The 20,947-nt window shown below is 44.6% G+C and overlaps 1 protein-coding gene across 2 annotated transcripts in view; it reads left to right on the top strand.

Moving 5' to 3' along the window:
* Nucleotides 1-20,947, top strand: part of DOCK1 (dedicator of cytokinesis 1) — a 565,813-nt gene that overhangs the window by 360,326 nt on the left and 184,540 nt on the right. For both annotated transcript variants that reach the window (XM_019035115.4, XM_019035114.4), the window contains exon 29: nucleotides 1,783-1,877. In XM_019035115.4, the coding sequence (XP_018890660.2) occupies nucleotides 1,783-1,877 (95 nt within the window). The remainder of the gene's footprint in view (nucleotides 1-1,782; nucleotides 1,878-20,947) is intronic.

Consider the following 20,947-nt stretch of genomic DNA (forward strand, 5'->3'; position numbering starts at 1 on the left):
GCCACCGCCATGGCTAGTGAATTATGCAGAAAACAAGGACGCCTTGCAGAACCTCATCTTCCACTAGATGCAGCATTTTGTTTGATCAGCAAAGTACCAAAATTTAACAGCTGAGCCATACTAATGAAGTATGGGACTGTGTCTCTTAGAAAAGAAAGAGAATTGGGAAAATATGCTTCTCTTCCAGAATAATAAAAACGAGAGGCTGTAGCTCAATTATTAGGCTTTGAGAAGTAATCATCAAGAAAGCCAGCAATTTCATGCAAATAGAGATGTGACTGAATTACGGTACTCAGCCTACAAAATATGCAGCCTGGTCGTTAAAATGGGAAACTCTTGACAAAGTGAGGAAACTCAGTAGCGAAATATGAATTTCAATAATTAAACTGGAAAAGAAGCCATTTGTTGTGTCGGAAGGGAGGACTGGGATGCTCCCGCTCCTGAGAGCAGGTGGACACAGTGCCCACGTACAGAGTTTGGAGGACATCTGGACTGACTTTTCCAACTTGATTTTGTCCGGGTCACTAATGTCTCCTAGACTGGAGGCATCTGCTCTAATAGAGTGATCAGGATCACTCATTTTATTTATGGTGGGGGCACAGCAAACTCCTCACACTGCAGACTTCACCTGCTAGGACCTGACTTTGCCATTAGAGTTGGAGAGAAAGTATCTTAACTTTGAACATTAGCTTGTTATTGTCATCAATTTTAACTTGTGCCTCTTTGCAGGAGCTGCTTATTTAGAACTTCGTACTGGGAATTGCTTTCTTGGCTGCTTAAATTCTGTTCACCACCTTGGCCTTCACAGCCATTGCACCTAATTATGATTCAGGAGATTAAATAAATGAGAAATATCCACTCATTTGGCAATCCCTGACCATGGCCTCATTTTTCTAAGACAGTTCTCGGTTGTCTTTTCATTTCCTACCTTGAGTGTTGAGTGAGCTTGGGGCTACCAGGGATGTGTGCTTTTTGGGATAGCCACTTGTTTTGTTCAGGTTAGCTCAGAGCACCTGTCAAGCTCTCGAAAGTAGGAAATCTTCTAATTCTGATAGACACACACTGGAGTCCCTAGGAACCGACTACCCCTTCCTGATGTCAGGCACATTCCATGGAAGCAGGGTAGAGCAGCTGGGTGTGTACCGAACCCTGCTTCTTTTCAGTTGCCCTGCGAAGTACACAGCATCATCTAAGACATCAGAAGCATAACTCGGTAGCTTTTGGGGATGTAGCTGCCACCTAGGAGAGTTGGGCAACACGGCCGCACACTCAAATGGTTTATTGCATGCCAAATCTGTGCACATGGTCAGGAGTACCTGTTGGAGCCTTTCGTTTTGAAATTCCGTAAGAGAAAGGAACAGACAGTAGTATCCCGTATTCAACCTGATGTGTCCTGTTCATCATGAAAAATTGATTTAGAGCAAACATAAGGAAAAGCTGTAACCTGCAAGCCTTGTTTGTAAAAATCATGTTTTCCTAGAAGCAGAAAGGGTTTGAATGCCTATTCCTAACCTTTGGGGATTTACTCTTTAACTATTAGAGAGACATGCTCAGGGACTGTTTCAGAATATATTCTTGAAGAAGCCGTCTCAGACAGCAGGTGCTCAGGTAAACAGAAAGACAGGTCTAATTCACAGCTCCTATGAAATACATCTTCATTACTTTTCAGGATGTTTTCATTCAGCCTTTAAAATGGGGTCTCTTGTAATCTAATTGACAGGAGGGTATCATGTTTACCTTTTTCTTTGTGGGCCATTTCAGTGTTTTGTTTTTTTATTTCAGGATTTCCTAATGGAAACCTTCATCATGTTTAAGAACCTCATTGGAAAGAACGTTTACCCCTTCGACTGGGTGATCATGAACATGGTGCAAAATAAGTAAGTGTGGGGAGAACGGCTCTCACCTTTTCTATGGCTCCCAATTCATGTCTACTGGGAACAGTGGTGTTGCCTGGAGACCAAGCTGGCTTCAATAAAATGTTCTGCAAACGCTGTTCCTAATTCTGTGCTGCAAACAGTTCTAGGGAGACAGGGACTCTGAGTTTGTGGTGACTTCCTTATGACAACACAGGGCTCTGGCTCTAAGAACTTGAGCTCCGTCCCCTGGAGAAAAACAACCTGAAGCTGGATCTCCCCTAGCCGTCATCATGGGCACAGGGGTTCTGCTCGGCGTCGCTCTGCGCTCTCATGTTACCCACATATTTTTATCAGCCCTAGCCACTGTCAGCTCCATGCAAGAGGCTTTTGCAAAGTGTTGACATTTCACATATTTCAGTTTTTTTAATCATGAGCATTTTCTTCATACTCATTAAATATTGAACTTGTGCCTTGTTTATAATCTCCAGTGAGGGCTGTTGGTTAATTTTCTAGCACATTGGGTTTTATCATTTCTGTAAGCACTAGCAATGACCATAGAATTCTCAATCACGTGGGATTTTTAAAAAGAACTTTCTGTTCATCTCTGTTTTTCTTTCTCATTGCAATTTTTATGGAGATAATTGTGGGTTCATGTGCAGTTGTAGGAAGTCATAGAGATCTTGTGTATAAGGGAGTCGATGATGCGATTCACTGATCTTACTCAGATTTCCTCAGTTTAATTTGTATTCATTAGTGTTTGTGTTGAGTTGTGTAAAGTTTCCCCACATGCATATACTGTGGACTCCACCACCACCGTGAAGCCACTGAGTGTTTCCATCACCACAAATGTTCCTCTTGTTGCCCAGTTATAGCCACATATACCTCCCCCTCCCCACTCCACCATCCCTAAGCTCTCTCAACCACTCGTGCGTTCTTCATTTGTATAATTGCTTCATTTCAAAAATGTTACATAAGTGTAATCATACAGTATATAAGCTTTCAGCATGGCTGTTTTCACTTTGCTTAATTCACTGGAGATCCATTTAGGTTGTTGCCTGTATCAATAGCTTATTCCTTTTTATTGCTGGGTAGTGTCCCATGGTACACCTGGACCAAGTGTGATGAACCATTTTCCTGTTGAAGGACGTCTGGGCTAGCCCCAGTTTGTGGCTCTTACGAATAAAGCTGCCACCGGCCTTCGTGCATCAGTTTTTGGGTGAACATGAGTTCGTTTCTGTGGCATAAATGCCTTCCTGGACAAATGCTGGCTTGTCGGGTAATTGCACATTTCGTGACGTAGGAAACTGCCAATCTATGGCTGTACCATTTTACATTCCCACCAGCCGTGTAAGTGATTCGGTTGCTCTGCATCCAGCCTTTGCTGTTGACACTGTTTTTGCCTTTAGCCATGCTGATAGGTGTGTAGTGTATCTCCCTAGGATGTTAAATTGCATTTCCTGTGATGGCTTTGCCTCTCTTTAATGCCTGTTGTCCTTCCCTTCGACAAATCCAAAGCAGCACGACCTTTCCTTTGGCCTCCTCTGGGTTTTTCTGCTTTCTGGGGCAGCAGAGACAGATTGGCCTTGTGTACCATGGCTGCGGGAGTCCTACAAACCTCCCCGAGGGGTAAGCATGAGGGAGGGAGTGATGTTCACCCCGCGTCGGATGTTACTAAGCTGGAAGTCTCCTTCCACACATCAAAGACGGCATTTGAGAGTAGATGGTGAGGAAGCCCCGGAGACCCTGGTATTGCTGTAGCCTTAGCTCTGGCCCGGGGAGCAGAGTGGGGGTCCTGACCTCTGCTCCTCCTCACTCTTCCACCTGCTGGGTGACTTTAAATTATTCCTGTGGCCTTCTCTCAGCTTCTGAGTCGTCATCTAGAAAATGGTGGACTTAATAGAAAGCACTGGTCTTTTCCCTTTTTCTCTGTTAGGGTGAACTTTTGTGATTGACAGTCTAGATTTCCTCTGAAGAGCTCTAGAGCATTGTGTTTTTAATGGCTGTATTTTGCACATAGCAAAAACAAACAAACACATCAGCAACAATAATCAAAAACCCCGCTGTCCTGGAGCCATAGATCTCATGACATCATTGGCCAGGAGCAGAGGTGTGGCTGAGCAGGCGCCTGAGCACAGGGTGTGGAGGCGGCCCGTGTGGATGCTGTTCTCCACCTCTTGACTCCTCTACGTGTAGACCTGACCTTCTGGGTCTCCCAGCAGAGCAGCACGTCCTGGCTCTCAGGCTGTGGATTCCGTGGCCCTGGGTGAGCACTGCTCCGACAAAGGTCAGGCGGGATGGGCTCCCTGAAGTTGCATTCATGTCGCTCCTACTCCGAGGGTCTCCCGTTTAGGAGGGCATAGTCAAAATCTACTTAGTTCATGATTTTTTTTTTTATAATTGAGAGCCTGTTTTCAGTTGGAACATCATAGCCGCATCATTCTCTCTTCCTACTTCACTGTCTTCCTCCTGCCGCCAACCCTGCGCTACATAAGGGTTGCTGCAGCACTGGCCGAGATGCAAAGCCACACAGTAAGTGGTCTGGGGCTCAACCCTGGGAGTGCTATGGTTCTGGTTTCCTTCTCCGGAGACCCTGTCCAGCTTCTCCTGGGATATTCTATTGTTTCTGGGGTGAGCAGGTGGCTTGATCCACATTCCTTGGAATCATGAATTTGCTGCAAACCAGTGGCAACTTCCCTGGCCAGCACCCCTACTCACTAGAGCCCCTTCACAGGGTACGGCGCCTGACAGAGGTACCCGCGCTGCAGCAGCAGGTTGGTACAGTGGCATTTTGGACCAAAGCCTTTGCATCTTAGAAACCGGGAAGAGAGTCTTTTGTTTTGAGGACAGGGAAACTCTGGGGAGAAGCCACAGTGCTCAGTGTCCTCTCAGCAGTTGATTGGATGAGACCTCTGAGGATAAAGTCTACCTTGGTGATAATAAAGTCCACCTTGTTCTCTTGCTTATCCTGTACACGGACTGCAGCTGGAAAGACGTCTTGACAAGGGAAGCAGCCTGAATGTAAAATCCCTACAGTTTATTTTCTGTTTTACATAAAATGTTATCCTGAACCTTCTAATCAAGGATTCTAGTACTGCGAGGCCAGGTCGTTGAGCAAACAGTGTTTCCTCCGTGGGAGCTTCCTGCAGAGAAGTGATGTGTGCCTGTGTGTGTACCCATGCTCATCTGTGTGTGTACCTGCATGTGTGTGCATGTGGGTGTGCGTGTGTGTACCCGTGCTCATCTGTGTGTGTGCTTGTGGGTGTGTGTGTGTGTACCCGTGCTCATCTGTGTGTGTCCCTGCATGTGTATGAATGTGGGTGTGCATGTGTGTACCCGTGCTCATGTGTGTGTGCATGTAGGTGTGTGTGTGTGTACCCGTGCTCATCTGTGTGTGCATGTGGGTGTGTACCCGTGCTCATCTATGTGTGTGCATGTGTGTGTGCGTGTGTGTACCCGTGCTCATCTATGTGTGTGCATGTGGGGGTGTGTATGTGTACCTGTGCTCATCTGTGTGTGTGCATGTGTGTGTGTGTGTGTGTGTACCTGTGCTCATCTGTGTGTGTGCATGTGGGTGTGTGTGTGTACCCGTGCTCATCTGTGTGTGTGCATGTGGGTGTGTGTGTGTACCCGTGCTCATCTGTGTGTGTGCATGTGGGTGTGTGTGTACCCGTACTCATCTGTGTGTGTGCATGTGGGTGTGTGTGTACCCGTGCTCATCTGTGTGTGTGCATGTGGGTGTGTGTGTGTACCCGTGCTCATCTGTGTGTGTGCATGTGGGTGTGTGTGTACCTGTGCTCATCTGTATGTGTACCTGCATGTGTGTGCATGTGGGTGTGTGTGTCCCTGCATGTGTGTGCATGTGGGTGTTCGTGTGTGTCCCTGCATGTGTGTGCATGTGGGTGTTCGTGTGTGTCCCTGCATGTGTGTGCATGTGGGTGTGCGTGTGTGTACCCATGCTCATCTGTGTGTGTGTATGTGGGTGTGTGTGTGTGTGTGTACCCATGCTCATCTGTGTGTGCATGTGTGTGTGCGTGTGTGTACCCGTGCTCATCTGTGTGTGTGCATGTGGGTGTGTGTGTACCTGCATGTGTGTGCATGTGGGTGTGCGTGTGTGTACCTGTGCTCATCTGTGTGTGTGCATGTGGGTGTGTGTGTGTACCTGCCTGTGTGTGCATGTGAGTGTGCATGTGTGTACCCATGCTCATTGTGTGTGCATGTGGATGTGTGTGTGTGTACCTGCATGTGTGTGCATGTGGGTGTGCGTGTGTGTACCCGTGCTCATCTGTGTGTGTGCATGTGGGTGTGTGTGTGTGTACCCGTGCTCCTCTGTGTGTGTGCATGTGGGTGTGTGTGTGTGTACCTGCATGTGTGTGCATGTGGGTGTGTGTGTGTACCCGTGCTCATCTGTGTGTGTGCATGTGGGTGGGTGTGTGTATACCCATGCTCATCTGTGTGTGTACCTGCATGTGTGTGCATGTGGGTGTGTGTATGTGTGTACCCGTGCTGATCTGTGTGTGTGCATGTGTGTGTGTGTACCCGTGCTCATCTGTGTGTGTACCTGCATGTGTGTGCATGTGGCTGTGTGTGTGTGTACCTGTGTGCTGAGGTGTTGGTTTCAAGTAAAGACACTTTTATTTGCGGAGATTCTTACTCTCAGAAGCTCAAACAAACCCATATTCCTATCCCAGTTGACACATTCAGCAGAAACAAGCTCCCAGGCCCACACAGCACAAGAGTCAGCCACCGAGGAGGCATTTTAGGTCCTGATTGGAGTTGGTCACTGATAACTGTAACTTTTATTCCCACATCCTTCTGCCCCCAAATGCTGCCCTTTGTGTTGAATAAACAACATGAATGTTTAGAAGCTGGATCAGGTGGGTTTTTGAAAAAGGTTATTGCCTCCATGTGGTAAGATACTTGAAACTGTCTGGAGACAGCTGGTTGGGAGACCCTTAAGTATTCTTTGACACCTTTGCTTCAATACTAGCTTCAAAATGAAGGGTTTGCATCACTTTCCCTGTACATACCCATTCTTTGTGAGGCGTTGCACGTTTGCGTTCTGGAGCTGAGAGTGAGCTAACATTGGGCGTGCCTCCCAGCACCAGGCACTGCTGTGGGGATGTCACATGCCATCACGTCCTTCATACCCTCAGCAGCCCTCTGGGACAGCTGTTGTGTTTAGGCCCACTTTACACATGGAAAAATTGAGGCATGGAGGTTGGGTCACTTGCCAAAAGACACAGAGCTGGGCGGTGTTAGTGCCAAAATTTAACTCCAGAGCATCCACCCCAGAGCCGTGCCTGAGCCACCTAGCTACCCTGCCTCTTGGTCTTAAGTAGGTCTCCTATTTCCCAAGAGAGTGTTAGGAGTTTTTGTTTTGTCTTTATTCGAGTGTCCATAAAACATAACAACTTTTCCACAAGGTTTACTGCTTACGTGAGTGAATTTTGAGTGTGGAATTCATTACATTGCTACTTACTTTCTTCACCTTTAGAAGTGTATGCACCGTTTATCAATGTGTTTCATAAGAGCGAATCTTACTGTGCAGTCTAGAAAAATCACGTCTCCCTAGTATTGTCATAAAGTAATCCTCTTACGGAAATTACAGATACCATATTCTATGTCTTTATCTACCTGCCATATATGTGTATATATAGATTGCCTCTTACTAGATTAATATTTTATGTGTTGCCAGACTTCCCTGCTCCCTCCACCCCTTAACAAGTACCAGAGACTTCCTTGCCTCGGCTGGAGGAGCAGTGGTTCCAGAAGCTTCTGGAGTCTGTATTTCAGTTTTAATGGCACAGTTGGACATGTAGTTTTACCACCTACGGCTTAGAAATGGACAAAATCAGCCTCTGTGGTCTCTTATATATTTGTGTGCTTGTTTGTCTTTGTCTCTGTGAACATACCTTTCCTCGATACACAGGGCTTGTAAAATGTAATTAAAGACAATGTCTATTAGTTTTGGTGATATAACTTGTAAATCAAGAATCAAAATTACAGGATTTAATGACTGTCCCAAAGTACGGTGTTCACTTGGTTATGTCCAAGATGGGAACTGATTGGCGATGGCCTGACATTATAGCTGTGCTCTAGGATCTGAGAGTACCAGATGGCAAGATGACATTTAAGATGAGCACAGCACAGAAAGAGTAGAAGTGTGCTTGTGTGCTAGCACCCAGAAGTGCTTTATAATCTTCCCAGAGGGGAGCAGCTGCTAAGTTTTCACTGAAGCTCTCAGGTTCTGTTGGGAGCACAGACCTTTCCCTGTTGGCACCTACATGCTGGTATCCATCCTGGAACTCTTATTAGCTGACTTGCTCGGATTCACGCTTTGTGTGTGCAGCATAGTCTAATGGCCAGCAATCATACCATGGCTATCATAGAGTTCTCCTTGGTTGTTAATGAGAATGTGACCACTTGCTTGAATTTTTGTGTCTCTTCTAGTCTTAGGGTTTGCCTTCGTGCTCCAGTAGGGTGCTTGAGTTTATGTACTACTAACCCCTACTGGAATTTTAAGTGATAGGAATGACCTGGTAAGAAGTGAGTCTGCCAGGTAGACCGAATCCCTTTGTCACCTCGAAGAAACCGTTTCTTATTAACTGCTTTACTTTTGCTTGAGAAAGACATTTCTACAACATGTGGTGGGTGAGAGAGAGGCCAGTACTGAATGTAATTTTCCCTATTTTGGAATTAGACTTTCTTGTTCATATTGACTACATAGCGTGTAACAAAACCTTATCCACAGTTGTCGGCTACTCAGACTTGTAACAGAATTTTTAAAAATTCAACTACTCCAGCTCACAGCTTCCCTATCCCTCCCTGCCTACTGTACCCTCTGCTCTCAGGATAATAAAGACATGAAACCAGCATTTGCATTTCCTCAGAGCTAGTGTAGTTTGCAACTGTGATTATCAATCGCTTCCAGGCATTCCTCTCTGTGGGCATAGGTTTTGTGTTTGAGACTTCCTGTTCTTTTTCAGGCTAGGCTGGGACCTAATAATGATTAGTGTTTTGAAGCCCACACACTTTCATAGAGGACTTGGTATGTCTTGCAAGTAAAGGTTCGTAGAACATGAATATAAAATAGAATATGTAAAATTGTAGAGAAAACGATGCTTTCTAGAAGTTGAAATACTCAAAGCTGACTGCAAGATAAAACATAAAGGCAAATAAGACCGTTGCTGGGTTCTCACTGGTTGGTGAAAATGATCCTTGCCATTTATCGGGGGAAGCTGGCAGTTTACAATGTAGATTTTGTTTTTTTTTTCCAAGACAGGGTCTCACTCTGTTGTCCAGGCTGGAGTGCAGTGGCAGGATCATGGCTCACTGCAGCCTTTAACTACTGGGTTCAAGCAATCCTCCCAGCTGAGCTTCCCAGGTAGCTGGGACTACCGACACCTACCACCGTGCCTAGCTAATTTTTTGTGGGTTTATTTTCTTAGAGAGATGGGGTTTCGTCATATGGCCCAGGCTGGTCTCGAACTCCTGGGCTCAAGTGATCCACCCGCCTTGTCCTCCCAAAGTGCTGGGATAACAGGCATGAGCCACCACACCCGGCCATGGTGTAGATCTTTGTATAGGAGACACTGAACAAGAGAAGATCATAGGGAAGGAATCAGTTGAGAATTCAAAATTCTGCCCATAGAAAACAGAAGAGATTATTCTCTCAGTTAGGAAATGCATAAGATGTTACCAGTCAGCATGTTGGTTATAACAGTGGTTGGTTATAATTGGACTTGTCTGAAAGACTAGCTCATCAAATGAAGGGGATTTAGCTGACCTGATCCATTCAGTCTCGCCTGGTCGTTGACCATTTCAACATCAGAGATTTTCAGTCAAAAACTATTGTTTGGTTTTGTTCTATCTGCAATCAATTAATCTTACACTTGTCCTTTCAAACTTTGAAATTTCATCCCGATTTGGAGTTTGTGAGATCATGTTGCTATTTATTTCCAGTGTCTATGTGTTACACATAAAAAAAAAAAAAATCATGGCCATATGGAGACCATCCCAAACAGATCAGGATGATGCTTGCAGTCTGCAAAGGATGGAGGATTTTGATCTCTTGACCACATTTTGACAACCACCTTGGCTCATTTCTCTGTGGCCTCTCCTCCTCTCCCCATGATTCATCCTTTCAGCCAGGAAGTGTTTTCCTCAATCCATTGACGTAGCATATTACATTTTCACCAGCCTGCCATATATGATGTCTATGGACACCTCATAATCGCATGCAGCTCCTTTCATGAGGAAAATCGTCCATGCTTATTTCTGTAACTTAACAATTTCTCCCTTTTTAAATAGAATGCATTTCCTCACTTATAAGTATTATCTACCAGATGTATCAGAGTCCAGGATGGCAAGCTCTCTGCTATTTCTGCCAAAATTAATTTGGCTTATAGTCAGGACAGGAAAGGGCCTTAAGCCCTAGAAAGGGATTCCACCTTGGAGATGCCAGTTCCTTAAAGATAAGTCGTGTTGGTGCTCAGAAGGCAAATTTGCAGGGTAGGCTGTTTGCAGGTACTTTGCCATTTGCTTTCGTTGCCGTGAAGGAATTTGAGTCATTGGCCGCACTGAGCTGAGGGCTTGGATCAGAGGAAAGGCACCGCTTACCTTAGGATGGGAGAGAGGGAAAAATTAGTGCCCACGTGCAGGGGACCTGCCCCCAGGACCATGGCACCAGTGGCAACCTGTGGATGGCCAGTCAGGAGGACTGCGTGTTTTCTTTCCTGTTCTACCTCCGTCCAGAGAAGCACCTCTGCATCCCAATTAAGGGTGCATAGTTGAATATTCTTTTTTTTTTTCTTATTAAAGTTTTATTTGCATCTTCTAAAATTACAAAGCAGTAAACATGTAATATACAAAATGTATAGTTTCCTCCTTGCAACAAGTGACAAAAAAAATCCTATTTTAACAAAAAGCATTTTTAAGTGAGTAAAGATGCAATTTTTCATTTACAAAATAAGTTAATAGGTTTTCTAGTTGGGTTTATAAAAAGCTGATGCATATCCTGTTCTTTTTCCCTATGACTGATGACATAAGTTCTGCTTTTGTTCATGATGCCCTCTCCTTGGCAAGGAGTGCCTCCCACCCACATACCTACTCACTCTTTTTTTTTTTTTAATACTTTAAGTTTTAGGGTACATGTGCACATTGTGCAGGATAGTTACATATGTATACATGTGCCATGCTGGTGCGCTGCACCCACTAACTCGTCATCTAGCATTAGGTATATCTCCCAATGCTATCCCTCCGCCCTCCCCCACCCCACAACAGTCCCCAGAGTGTGATGTTCCCCTTCCTGTGTCCACGTGATCTCATTGTTCAGTTCCCACCTATGAGTGAGAATATGCGGTGTTTGGTTTTTTGTTCTTGCTATAGTTTACTGAGAATGATGGTTTCCAATTTCATCCATGTCCCTACAAAGGACATGAACTCATCATTTTTTATGGCTGCATAGTATTCCATGGTGTATATGTGCCACATTTTCTTAATCCAGTCTGTCATTGTTGGACATTTGGGTTGGTTCCAAGTCTTTGCTATTGTGAATAATGCCGCAATAAACATACGTGTGCATGTGTGTTTATAGCAGCATGATTTATAGTCCTTTGGGTATATACCCAGTAATGGGATGGCTGGGTCAAATGGTATTTCTAGTTCTAGATCCTTGAGGAATCGCCACACTGTCTTCCACAATGGTTGAACTAGTTTACAGTCCCACCAACAGTGTAAAAGTGTTCCTATTTCTCCACATCCTCTCCAGCACCTGTTGTTTCCTGACTTTTTAATGATTGCCATTCTAACTGGTGTGAGATGATATCTCATAGTGGTTTTGATTTGCATTTCTCTGATGGCCAGTGATGATGAGCATTTTTTCATGTGTTTTTTGGCAGCATAAATGTCTTCTTTTGAGAAGTGTCTGTTCATATCCTTCGCCCACTTTTTGATGGGGTTGTTTGTTTTTTTCTTGTAAATTTGTTTGAGTTCATTGTAGATTCTGGATATTAGCCCTTTGTCAGATGAGTAGGTTGCGAATATTTTCTCCCATGTTGTAGGTTGCCTGTTCACTCTGATGGTAGTTTCTTTTGCTGTGCAGAAGCTCTTTAGTTTAATTAGATCCCATTTGTCAATTTTGTCTTTTGTTGCCATTGCTTTTGGTGTTTTAGACATGAAGTCCTTGCCCATGCCTATGTCCTGAATGGTAATGCCTAGGTTTTCTTCTAGGGTTTTTATCGTTTTAGGTCTAACATTTAAATCTTTAATCCATCTTGAATTGATTTTTGTATAAGGTGTAAGGAAGGGATCCAGTTTCAGCTTTCTACATATGGCTAGCCAGTTTTCCCAGCACCATTTATTAAATAGGGAATCCTTTCCCCATTGCTTGTTTTTCTCAGGTTTGTCAAAGATCAGATAGTTGTAGGTATGCGGCGTTATTTCTGAGGGCTCTGTTCTGTTCCATTGATCTATATCTCTGTTTTGGTACCAGTACCATGCTGTTTTGGTTGCTGTAGCCTTGTAGTATAGTTTGAAGTCAGGTAGTGTGATGCCTCCAGCTTTGTTCTTTTGGCTTAGGATTGACTTGGCAATGCGGGCTCTTTTTTGGTACCATATGAACTTTAAAGTAGTTTTTTCCAATTCTGTGAAGAAAGTCATTGGTAGCTTGATGGGGATGGCATTGAATCTGTAAATGACCTTGGGCAGTATGGCCATTTTCACGATATTGATTCTTCCTACCCATGAGCATGGAATGTTCTTCCATTTGTTTGTATCCTCTTTTATTTCCTTGAGCAGTGGTTTGTAGTTCTCCTTGAAGAGGTCCTTCACATCCCTTGTAAGTTGGATTCCTAGGTATTTTATTCTCTTTGAAGCAATTGTGAATGGGAGTTCACTCATGATTTGGCTCTCTGTTTGTCTGTTGTTGGTGTATAAGAATGCTTGTGATTTTTGTACATTGATTTTGTATCCTGAGACTTTGCTGAAGTTGCTTATCAGCTTAAGGAGATTTTGGGCTGAGACAATGGGGTTTTCTAGATAAACAATCATGTCGTCTGCAAACAGGGACAATTTGACTTCCTCTTTTCCCAATTGAATACCCTTTATTTCCTTCTCCTGCCTGATTGCCCTGGCCAGAACTTCCAACACTATGTTGAATAGGAGCGGTGAGAGAGGGCATCCCTGTCTTGTGCCAGTTTTCAAAGGGAATGCTTCCAGTTTTTGCCCATTCAGTATGATATTGGCTGTGGGTTTGTCATAGATAGCTCTTATTATTTTGAAATACGTCCCATCAATACCTAATTTATTGAGAGTTTTTAGCATGAAGGGTTTTTGAATTTTGTCAAAGGCTTTTTCTGCATCTATTGAGACAATCATGTGGTTTTTGTCTTTGGCTCTGTTTATATGCTGGATTACATTTATTGATTTGCGTATATTGAACCAGCCTTGCATCCCAGGGATGAAGCCCACTTGATCATGGTGGATAAGCTTTTTGATGTGCTGCTGGATTTGGTTTGCCAGTATTTTATTGAGGATTTTTGCATCAATGTTCATCAAGGATATTGGTCTAAAATTCTCTTTTTTGGTTGTGTCTCTGCCCGGCTTTGGTATCAGAATGATGCTGGCCTCATAAAATGAGTTAGGGAGGATTCCCTCTTTTTCTATTGATTGGAATAGTTTCAGAAGCAATGGTACCAGTTCCTCCTTGTACCTCTGGTAGAATTCGGCTGTGAATCCATCTGGTCCTGGACTCTTTTTGGTTGGTAAACTATTGATTATTGCCACAATTTCAGCTCCAGTTATTGGTCTATTCAGAGATTCAACTTCTTCCTGGTTTAGTCTTGGGAGAGTGTATGTGTCGAGGAAAGTATCCATTTCTTCTAGATTTTCTAGTTTATTTGCGTAGAGGTGTTTGTAGTATTCTCTGATGGTAGTTTGTATTTCTGTGGGATCGGTGGTGATATCCCCTTTATCATTTTTTATTGTGTCTATTTGATTCTTCTCTCTTTTTTTCTTTATTAGTCTTGCTAGCGGTCTATCAATTTTGTTGATCCTTTCAAAAAACCAGCTCCTGGATTCATTGATTTTTTGAAGGGTTTTTTGTGTCTCTATTTCCTTCAGTTCTGCTCTGATTTTAGTTATTTCTTGCCTTCTGCTAGCTTTTGAATGTGTTTGCTCTTGCTTTTCTAGTTCTTTTAATTGTGATGTTAGGCTGTCAATTTTGGATCTTTCCTGCTTTCTCTTGTGGGCATTTAGTGCTATAAATTTCCCTCTACACACTGCTTTGAATGCATCCCAGAGATTCTGGTATGTTGTGTCTTTGTTCTCGTTGGTTTCAAAGAACATCTTTATTTCTGCCTTCATTTCGTTATGTACCCAGTAGTCATTCAGGAGCAGGTTGTTCAGTTTCCATGTAGTTGAGCGGCTTTGAGTGAGATTTTTAATCCTGAGTTCTAGTTTGATTGCACTGTGGTCTGAGAGATAGTTTGTTATAATTTCTGTTCTTTTACATTTGCTGAGGAGAGCTTTACTTCCAACTATGTGGTCAATTTTGGAATAGGTGTGGTATGGTGCTGAAAAAAATGTATATTCTGTTGATTTGGGGTGGAGAGTTCTGTAGATGTCTATTAGGTCCGCTTGGTGCAGAGCTGAGTTCAATTCCTGGGTATCCTTGTTGACTTTCTGTCTCGTTGATCTGTCTAATGTTGACAGTGGGGTGTTAAAGTCTCCCATTATTAATGTGTGGGAGTCTAAGTCTCTTTGTAGGTCACTCAGGACTTGCTTTATGAATCTGGGTGCTCCTGTATTGGGTGCATATATATTTAGGATAGTTAGCTGTTCTTGTTGAATTGATCCCTTGACCATTATGTAATGGCCTTCTTTGTCTCTTTTGATCTTTGTTGGTTTAAAGTCTGTTTTATCAGAGACTAGGATTGCAACCCCTGCCTTGTTTTGTTTTCCATTTGCTTGGTAGATCTTCCTCCATCCTTTTATTTTGAGCCTATGTGTGTCTCTGCACGTGAGATGGGTTTCCTGAATACAGCACACTGATGGGTCTTGACTCTTTATCCAACTTGCCAGTCTGTGTCTTTTAATTGGAGAATTTAGTCCATTTACATTTAAAGTCAATATTGTTATGTGTGAATTTGATCCTGTCATTATAGTGTTAGCTGGTGATTTTGCTCATTAGTTGATGTGGTTTCTTCCTAGTCTCGATGGTCTTTACATTTTGGCATGATTTTGCAGCGGCTGGTACCGGTTGTTCCTTTCCATGTTTAGCGCTTCCTTCAGGAGTTCTTTTAGGGCAGGCCTGGTGGTGACAAAATCTCTCAGCATTTGCTTGTCTGTAAAGGATTTTATTCCTTCTTCACTTATGAAGCTTAGTTTGGCTGGATATGAAATTCTGGGTTGAAAATTCTTTTCTTTAAGAATGTTGAATATTGGCCCCCACTCTCTTCTGGCTTGTAGGGTTTCTGCTGAGAAATCTGCTGTTAGTCTGATGGGCTTCCCTTTGAGGGTAACCCGACCTTTCTCTCTGGCTGCCCTTAACATTTTTTCCTTCATTTCAACTTTGGTGAATCTGACAATTATGTGTCTTGGAGTTGCTCTTCTCGAGGAGTATCTTTGTGGCGTTCTCTGTATTTCCTGAATCTGAAAGTTGGCCTGCCTTGCTAGATTGGGGAAGTTCTCCTGGATAATATCCTGCAGAGTGTTTTCCAACTTGGTTCCATTCTCCCCATCACTTTCAGGTACACCAATCAGACGTAGATTTGGTCTTTTCACATAGTCCCATATTTCTTGGAGGCTTTGCTCATTTCTTTTTATTCTTTTTTCTCTAGACTTCCCTTCTCGCTTCATTTCATTCATTTCATCTTCCATCACTGATACCCTTTCTTCCAGTTGATCTCATCAGCTCCTGAGGCTTCTGCATTCTTCACGTAGTTCTCGAGCCTTGGTTTTCAGCTCCATCAGCTCCTTTAAGCACTTCTCTGTATTGGTTATTCTAGTTATACATTCGTCTAAATTTTTTTCAAAGTTTTCAACTTCTTTGCCTTTGGTTTGAATGTCCTCCCATAGCTCAGAGTAATTTGAACGTCTGAAGCCTTCTTCTCTCAGCTCGTCAAAATCATTCTCCATCCAGCTTTGTTCCGTTGCTGGTGAGGAACTGCGTTCCTTTGGAGGAGGAGAGGTGCTCTGCGTTTTAGAGTTTCCAGTTTTTCTGTTCTGTTTTTTCCCCATCTTTGTGGTTTTATCTACTTTTGGTCTTTGATGATGGTGATGTTCAGATGGGTTTTCGGTGTGGATGTCCTTTCTGTTTGTTAGTTTTCCTTCTAACAGACAGGACCCTCAGCTGCAGGTCTGTTGGAATACCCTGCCTTGTGAGGTGTCAGTGTGCCCCTGCTGGGGGGTGCCTCCCAGTTAGGCTGCTCGGGGGTCAGGGGTCAGGGACCCACTTGAGGAGGCAGTCTGCCCGTTCTCAGATCTCCAGCTGCGTGCTGGGAGAACCACTGCTCTCTTCAAAGCTGTCAGACAGGGACATTTAAGTCTGCAGAGGTTACTGCTGTCTTTTTGTTTGTCTGTGCCCTGCCCCTAGAGGTGGAGCCTACAGAGGCAGGCAGGCCTCCTTGAGCTGTGGTGGGCTCCACCCAGTTCGAGCTTCCTGGCTGCTTTGTTTACCTAAGCAAGCCTGGGCAATGGCGGGCGCCCCTCCCCCAGCCTCGCTGCCGCCTTGCAGTTTGATCTCAGACTGCTGTGCTAGCAATCAGCGAGATTCCGTGGGCCTAGGACCCTCCGAGTCAGGTGTGGGATATAGTCTCGTGGTGCGCCGTTTTTTAAGCCGGTCTGAAAAGCGCAATATTCGGGTGGGAGTGACCCGATTTTCCAGGTGCGTCCGTCACCCCTTTCTTTGACTAGGAAAGGGAACTCCCTGACCCCTTGCGCTTCCCAAGTGAGGCAATGCCTCGCCCTGCTTCGGCTCGCGCATGGTGCGCGCACCCACTGACCTGCGCCCACTGTCTGGCACTCCCTAGTGAGATGAACCCGGTACCTCAGATGGAAATGCAGAAATCACCCGTCTTCTGCGTCGCTCACGCTGGGAGCTGTAGACCGGAGCTGTTCCTATTCGGCCATCTTGTCTATAGTCCGAATATTCTTTGTGCAGGTTGAAATCATGGTTATAAAGCATTTGGGGCTTGAGAAACTGTTGGATTATTACTTCTTAACATCTTTTTTCCTTTCTTTGAAGTCTGGATTTTAGTTGATGTTGTGACTTCTCATTTAATTTATTTTTAAAATTTATTGGCTTACTATTGAAGTTTTGCACATCCAATGGCTTGATGATTTTAGGCACACTTTAGATATTTTTTTCCTTTGAAACAGTATACAGCAGTTGTTGACAGAAACACTGTCAAAACACAACTAGCTAAGTACCAACACACACACACACACACACACACACACATATGTAGACTATACTGACTATACATTTTGCTTTGCACTGAGAGATGTTTCATGCATAAAATAGAGAGGGCACTTGGCTTTGGTCCTCATAACATGAAGTGCCTCCTCTGGCATTAAGTGCCAGTGGAATGTGGCATTAACACCAGCCAGGTGCTCACGATGAGAATGTGCACGGTCTCTGAGAATTTGGGGTGAAAAAAATAGCAATTGAAACTCCGTATAGTGAAAACATTCTGGAATGAAGATTACCCTAGAGTTCTCCATACCTGCATTTTACTACAGCTCATGCACTTAATAATATTGCTCTTTGAGCCTTCTTCCTCTCCAAGAAAACTGGCCTAACCTGAGACATTTCACAGCCCAGAGTCCCCAGTTTGCAGGCACCAGGGCCACAGTTCTGCTTCCTAGGCTGGTTAACTGGGGCTGTACCTGGGTGCATTTCTGGCAAGTCACCCAGAGAAACACATGAGACTTTTCTGGGGGCTGTGTTGGCCATTGTGATGCATCAGGATTTCAAGACAGATACTGACTTGGATCCAGTAATGATGCTCTGGACCCTCCAGCAGGAAAAGGACCCCCCTGGGGCTACATTGCTATGTCTATCATTTTAGTTTTATCTCCAGAGGTTGCTTTTAGAGGGGACACAGGGCCGTTGGCAGTTCTCTGTCAGCAGCTTTTGGGCCTAGATATGGTTGCAGATGGTGTATCAGAGCCCACTGCACCTTGGGATGGAAACTGACCTACGACCAAATGCTACCTGTTCGAGTTCTGTTCATTCTTAAGGCCTAGTCATAAATTATTTCAGATAGTTTCCATAACAGTTATTCTATTTCATGTCTGCTTTTGCTCTTTGCTTAATAACTAAAACAAATAATTTCCAGAGTTTTACCTGGTTGTTTATAACCAATGTATTGCACATAGCCTAGATATTTTAAACTGTGTCGTCTTATTCAGATTGCCTGTTTTAAATTTTAATTCAGAGATGAAAAATCAACCTACTCTCAAAGGAGTAGCAGTGATGAAGAGCTCTCAGCAGGACTCTTATTTAGGGAAGCTTGCTTTAAAGGAAAGTTTGAAAAGGGCAAAGTCTGTTTAAGAATTCTCAGAGATCACGCGCACCTCGTCGGGAGTGCCTGGCTGGTACTGATGCCGCATCCCGCTGGCACTTAATGCCGGAGGAGGCACTTCACGTTACGAGGACCGAAGCCAAGTGCCCTCTCTATTTTATGCATGAAACATCTCTCCTCACAAAGCAAAATGGAGGAAATACACTTTATCATGATCCTCCTCCCGGTCCTCCCATGCTAAGTTTTAACCTCCTGTGCTCCTGGGACTTGGAAGAAGGTCTGTGCCATATAGGACCCTCTGGTGTGGTGCTTTTACGTCTAGAACAGGAGGAAGAGGCAGCCAAGTGAAGTGAGTCCTCGCAGGCTTGCCAGGCTGTGTCTTCCGTGTCTTTTTGGTAGTTCTCAATGAAGGACAGTTGTTTCCCCTAGAGGAAAATCGACAATGTCCAGACACATTGTTGTTGTCACAACTTGGGAAGAGAGGGCTGCTGGCATTTAGTGGGTAGAAACCAGGGATGCTACTAAACATCTTTTCATGCACGAGACAGCCCCCTGCCGCAAAGAGTCATTTCATCCAAAATGTCACTAGTGTCTCCATGTGATAGATGAAAAAAACAGAGTCTCAGTGATGCTCAGTAACTGTTAGAAATACATAGAAATATATGTGCAGTGGCTCATGCCTGTAATCCCAGCACTTTGGGAGGCCGAGGGAGTTCGAGACCAGCCTGACCAATATGGTGAAACCCTGTCTGTACTAAAAATACAAAAAAAATTAGCCAGGCATGGTGGCGTGTGCATGTAGCCCCAGCTACTCAGGAGGCTGAGACAAGAGAATTGCTTGAACCCAGGAGGTGGAGGTTGCAGTGAGCCGAGATCGCGCCACTGCACTCCATCCAGCCTGGGTGACAGACCGAGACTCCACCTCAAAAAAAAAAAAAAAAAAAAAAAAAAAGAAAAGAAAGAAAGAAAGAAATATACGTGATTTATTGCAGTGACTCGCTTCTCCTTGTTTCCCCATTTCTCAGCCACCCTTCTCTGCCATGTGACCTCAGCCAAACCAGCGCCCTCTAGAACAAATAATAGCAGCTAGCTGCTGAAGATAGGACTGGTCTTCACTTATTAGGGGGGTGTCCGAGAATTGGAGGTGGTTTCCCCAAGTCGCTCTGCCAGGGGCTCCAGTGTCTTTGCAGGAGATTTTTGTGGGCTTTGATTTGGGGTGGTGTTTGGGAGCAAGATGGCATTGGAATCACAGTGACATGAATGTACATGCCAGGGCTGCCTCCAGTCCTGCCTGGCATGTGGGACACGCATTGAAAATATTAGCAAGAGCCTGTTCTCAGGGTGCTTGGGCTGCCAGCCTCTACACCCCAGTTCTGCCGAGCCTGGGGTGAAAGAGTAGCCACATGCCTTTCCTCTCTACCTCTCCCAGCCAGAGGCCACCTTCAGTACAAGGGTTGGAAGCTGAGCCCTGGAGTCAGTTTGTCAGGTCAAATCCGTGCTCCACCACTTATGAGCTTTGTAAATTTAGTGTTGGGCAGATTTACCCTGTGCTGTAGTTTCTTCACCCGTAAATTAGAGACAGAAGTCAAGCCTCGCTGAAGTGTTTTGGGGGAATAAATGAGAAAGTGCATGTGGGGTGCTTTGTTCAGAGCCTGACCTCCTGTGACCTTGCAACAAGCGGTGTCTGTGGCCACCTCCATTTTTATGAAGATGACATGATAGTGTGTCATTGTCCCTCTGAATCTGAGAATTGAGCCCACAGGTAAGGGTGGGAAGCATAGACATTGCCCTGGAGATTCAGAGCACTTTGTACATGTATTGAGAAATTACATTATAAAAAAATACAATTCTTTGCTTTCATAGATTCACTCTCTTCTTGTGAAGATATTTGTATATATTCAAATTGCGGTTTCCCTTGATTTATAGGTAATTAAGTCAACCCATTTTGCTTGCTGTTTTCCTAGAAGCAGCATTTGTGAATTGCTTTATGTGACATGGCTGACACGCTGTCAAACATAGGTCTTGTGCAGTTGTCTCTGTTCAGAAGCCAGTCACCAAAATGGTGCTCCTGTCTGCCCTGGCATCTTGGAAGGACAGAGCTGCAGTCCCCACAGAGGATCCTGTGTTGTCCCTCATGTGCAGATGAGGTTCTGAGATTCAGGGGTGTTGAATGAGTGGCTCCGGGCCCCCTGTGTGAGTAGCAGGAGAGACTGCAGAACTGGTTGCTCTTAAGCCACATCCAAGGCCAGGCACATAAAATGTGGACAGTGACGCCCACCACCCATGCAGTCCTTGGGAAGCCCCATTGACATAACGAGAATAGAGAGCTTGACGAGGAGGTCCTCAATGAATGAATGCCAGCTCCTGACCACGCTCAGTTTTGGTAACAGTAAGTGGCACTGTCTACAGAGCCTCTCAGGAACCGGGGACTCCACCTGCCTCCTCTCCTTCTCCCACCCTCAGAGCCAATCATACGCAGGACCCAGTGGATAGGACTGGAGTTCCGGAAGCCAGCTCCCCAGCGCCTCCTCCGAGCTGCCGTCCTTCTCTCCTGTGGCAGGGGTG

Source organism: Gorilla gorilla, chromosome 8, assembly GCF_029281585.2.
Source record: "Gorilla gorilla gorilla isolate KB3781 chromosome 8, NHGRI_mGorGor1-v2.1_pri, whole genome shotgun sequence".
NCBI classification, from domain to species: Eukaryota; Metazoa; Chordata; class Mammalia; order Primates; family Hominidae; genus Gorilla; species Gorilla gorilla.